At 67.3% G+C, this 4,216-nt stretch overlaps 1 protein-coding gene across 1 annotated transcript in view; it reads left to right on the top strand.

The window, feature by feature from the left end:
* The window catches only part of LOC108510320 (sodium/potassium-transporting ATPase subunit alpha-2-like), a 7,748-nt gene extending 3,551 nt beyond the window's left edge, over positions 1-4,197 (top strand). Inside the window, exon 3 of the mRNA XM_017840005.1 lies at positions 3,898-4,197. Within this exon, the coding sequence (XP_017695494.1) occupies positions 3,898-4,197 (300 nt within the window). The remainder of the gene's footprint in view (positions 1-3,897) is intronic.
* Positions 4,198-4,216: the final 19 nt, after the last annotated feature.

Raw genomic sequence — 4,216 nt, 5'->3', positions numbered from 1 at the left:
GGGGCACTGGGAGGGCACTGGGAGGGCACTGGGAGGGATGATTGCAATGGGGGGGCTCTGCGTTGAGAGGGGGTTGTGGGGGCAGGTTTGGGGGGCACCGAGGGGTCTGTGCACCCATACTGGGAGTATCCCCACCCCGAGACCCCCGTGGGTGCCCCCTGACCCCCGTGGGTGCCCCCAGGAGTGTCTGACCCTGACAGCCAAGCGATTACCATGGGGGTCCCTACATTGAGAGGGGGCTGTGGGGGCAGGTTTGGGGGGCACTGGGGGGTCTGTGCCCCCCATATTTGGGGTCCCACCACCCCCTGACCCCCAGGGGTGCCCCCAGACCCCCGTGGGTGCCCCCAGGAGTGTCTGACCCTGACAGCCAAGTAATCACTGTGGGGGTCCATGTACTGGGGGCACACTGAGAGGGGGCTGTGGGGGCAGGTTTGGGGGGCACCGGGGGGGTCTGTACCCCCCATATTTTGGGTCCCCCCGCCCCCTGACCCCCGTGGGTGCCCCCAGGAGTGTCTGACCCTGATTGCCAAGTGATTACCGTGGGGGTCCCTACACTGAGAGGGGGCTGTGGGGGCAGGTTTGGGGGGCACTGGGGGGTCTGTGCCCCCCATCACGGGGGTGCCTCCTTCCCCAGACCCCCGTGGGTGCCCCCTGACCCCCGTGGGTGCCCCCAGGTGTGCCTGACGCTGGTGGCCAAGCCCATGCCATGGGTGGCCCTACATTGAGAGGGGGCTGTGGGGGCAGGTTTGGGGGGCACCGGGGGGTCTGTGCCCCCCATATTGGGGGTCCCCCCGCCCCCTGACCCCCGTGGGTGCCCCCGGGTCCTCTTGGGTGCCCCCAGGAGTGTCTGACCCTCACAGCCAAGTAATCACTGTGGGGGTCCATGTACTGGGGGCACACTGAGAGGGGGCTGTGGGGGCAGGTTTGGGGGGCACTGAGGGGTCTGTGCCCCCCATACTGGGGGTCCCTCCACCCCCTGACCCCCGTGGGTGCCCCCAGGAGTGTCTGACCCTCACAGCCAAGCGATTACTGTGGGGGTCCATGTACTGGGGGCACACTGAGAGGGGGCTGTGGGGGCAGGTTTGGGGGGCACCGAGGGGTCTGTGACCCCCATTATTTGGGGACCCCCCGCCCCCTGACCCCCGTGGGTGCCCCCAGGTGTGCCTGACCCTCACAGCCAAGCGCATGGCGAGGAAGAACTGCCTGGTGAAGAACCTGGAGGCCGTGGAGACGCTGGGCTCCACCTCGACCATCTGCTCGGACAAGACGGGCACGCTGACCCAGAACCGCATGACGGTGGCACACATGTGGTTCGACAACCAGATCCACGAGGCCGACACCACCGAGGACCAGTCGGGTGCGTGGGGGCACCCCCCGAGCTTGGGGAACCCCGGAACCCGTGGGAACCTGATCCTGGGGGAGGCTGATCCTGTGGGACCCTGATCCTGGGGGAGTCTGATCCTGGGGGAGTCTGATCCTGGGGGAGTCTGATCCCGTGGGACCCCAACACCCCCGAGCTTGGGGCACCCCGCAACCCGTGGGAACCTGATCCTGGGGGAGGCTGATCCTGGGGGAGTCTGATCCCGTGGGACCCCAACACCCCCGAGCCTCGGGCACCCCGGAACCCATGGGAACCCGATCCTGGGGGAGTCTGATCCTGGGGGACCCTGATCCTGGGGGAGTCTGATCCTGGGGGACTCTGATCCTGTGGGAGTCTGATCCTGGGGGACTCTGATCCCGTGGGAACCCCGATCCTGGGGGAGTCTGATCCTGTGGGACTCTGATCCCGTGGGAACCCCGATCCTGGGGGAGTCTGATCCTGTGGGACCCCGATCCTGTGGGAGTCTGATCCTGTGGGACCCTGATCCTGGGGGAGTCTGATCCTGGGGGACCCTGATCCTGGGGAGTCTGATCCTGGGGGAGTCTGATCCTGTGGGAGCCCGATCCTGTGGGACCCTGATCCTGGGGGAGTCTGATCCCATGGGACCCTGATCCTGTGGGACCCCGACCCTGGGGGACTCTGATCCTGTGGGACCCTGATCCTGGGGGAGGCTGATCCTGGGGGACCCTGATCCTGGGGGAGTCTGATCCTGAGGAGTCTGATCCTGTGAGACCCTGATCCTGTGGGAGTCTGATCCCGTGGGACCCTGATCCTGTGGGACCCTGATCCTGTGGGACCCCAACCCTGGGGGAGTCTGATCCCATGGGACCCTGATCCTGGGGGAGTCTGATCCCATGGGACCCTGATCCTGGGGGAGTCTGATCCTGTGGGAACCCCGATCCTGGGGGAGTCTGATCTCATGGAACCCCGATCCTGGGGAGTCTGATCCTGGGGGACCCTGATCCTGGGGAGTCTGATCCCATGGGACCTTGACCCTGGGGGACTCTGATCCTGGGGGAGTCTGATCCCATGGGACCCCGATCCTGGGGGAGTCTGATCCTGTGGGACCCCAACCCTGTGGGACCCTGACCCTGGGGGAGTCTGATCCCGTGGGACCCTGATCCTGGGGGACCCCAACCCTGGGGGAGTCTGATCCCGTGGGACCCCGACCCTGGGGGAATCTGATCCCGTGGGACCCTGATCCTGTGGGACCCCAACCCTGGGGGAGTCTGATCCTGTGGGACCCTGATCCTGGGGGANCCAGACCCCCGTGGGTGCCCCCTGACCCCCGTGGGTGCCCCCAGGAGTGTCCGACCCTGACAGCCAAGCAATTACCATGGGGGTCCCTACATTGAGAGGGGGCTGTGGGGGCAGGTTTGGGGGGCACTGGGGGGTCTGTGCCCCCCATATTTGGGGTCCCCCCGCCCCCAGACACCCGTGGGTGCCCCCAGACCCCCGTGGGTGCCCCCAGGAGTGTCCGACCCTGACAGCCAAGCAATTACCATGGGGGGCCCTACATTGAGAGGGGGCTGTGGGGGCAGGTTTGGGGGGCACTGGGGGGTCTGTGCCCCCCATCACGGGGGTCCCCTCACCCCAAGACCCCCGTGGGTGCCCCCAGACCCCCGTGGGTGCCCCCAGGTGTGCCTGACCCTGAGAGCCAAGTTATTACCATGGGGGTCCATGTACTGGGGGCACACTGACAGGGGGCTGTGGGGGCAGGTTTGGGGGGCACTGAGGGGTCTGTTCACCCATATTTGGGGTCCCCCCGCCCCCTGACCCCCGTGGGTGCCCCCAGACACCCGTGGGTGCCCCCTGACCCCCGTGGGTGCCCCCAGGAGTGTCTGACCCTCACAGCCAAGCGATTACCGTGGGGGTCCCTACATAAAGAGGGGGCTGTGGGGGCAGGTTTGGGGGGCACTGAGGGGTCTGTGCCCCCCATATTTGGGGTCCCCCTGCCCCCTGACCCCCGTGGGTGCCCCCAGGTCCTCTTGGGTGCCCCCAGGAGTGTCTGACCCTGAGAGCCAAGTGATTACCATGGGGGTCCATGTACTGGGGGCACACTGAGAGGGGGCTGTGGGGGCAGGTTTGGGGGGCACTGAGGGGTCTGTGCCCCCCATATTGGGGGTCCCCCCGCCCCCTGACCCCCGTGGGTGCCCCCAGGTCCTCTTGGGTGCCCCCAGGAGTGTCTGACCCTGAGAGCCAAGCGATTACCGTGGGGGTCCATGTACTGGGGGCACACTGAGAGGGGGCTGTGGGGGCAGGTTTGGGGGGCACCGAGGGGTCTGTGCCCCCCATATTTGGGGTCCCCCTGCCCCCAGACCCCCGTGGGTGCCCCCTGACCCCCATGGGTGCCCCCAGGAGTGCCTGACCCTGAGAGTCAAGTAATCACTGTGAGGGTCCATGTACTGGGGGCACACTGAGAGGGGGCTGTGGGGGCAGGTTTGGGGGGCACTGGGGGGTCTGTGGCCCCCGTATTGGGGGTCCCCCCGCCCCCTGACCCCCGTGGGTGCCCCCAGGTGTGCCTGACCCTGACGGCCAAGCGCATGGCGAGGAAGAACTGCCTGGTGAAGAACCTGGAGGCCGTGGAGACCCTCGGCTCCACCTCGACCATCTGCTCGGACAAGACGGGCACGCTGACCCAGAACCGCATGACGGTGGCACACATGTGGTTCGACAACCAGATCCACGAGGCCGACACCACCGAGGACCAGTCGGGTGCGTGGGGGCACCCCCCGAGCTCGGGGCACCCCGGAACCCAGGGGAACCTGATCCTGGGGGAGGCTTATCCTGGGGGACCCCGATCCTGGGGAGTCTGATCCTGGGGGAGTCTGATCC

Source organism: Lepidothrix coronata, unplaced genomic scaffold (genome assembly GCF_001604755.1).
Source record: "Lepidothrix coronata isolate B3197 unplaced genomic scaffold, Lepidothrix_coronata-1.0 Scaffold646, whole genome shotgun sequence".
Taxonomy (NCBI): Eukaryota; Metazoa; Chordata; class Aves; order Passeriformes; family Pipridae; genus Lepidothrix; species Lepidothrix coronata.
The sequence above is the reverse complement of the archived record's forward strand: the minus strand, read 5'-3'. Positions and strand labels throughout refer to the sequence as shown.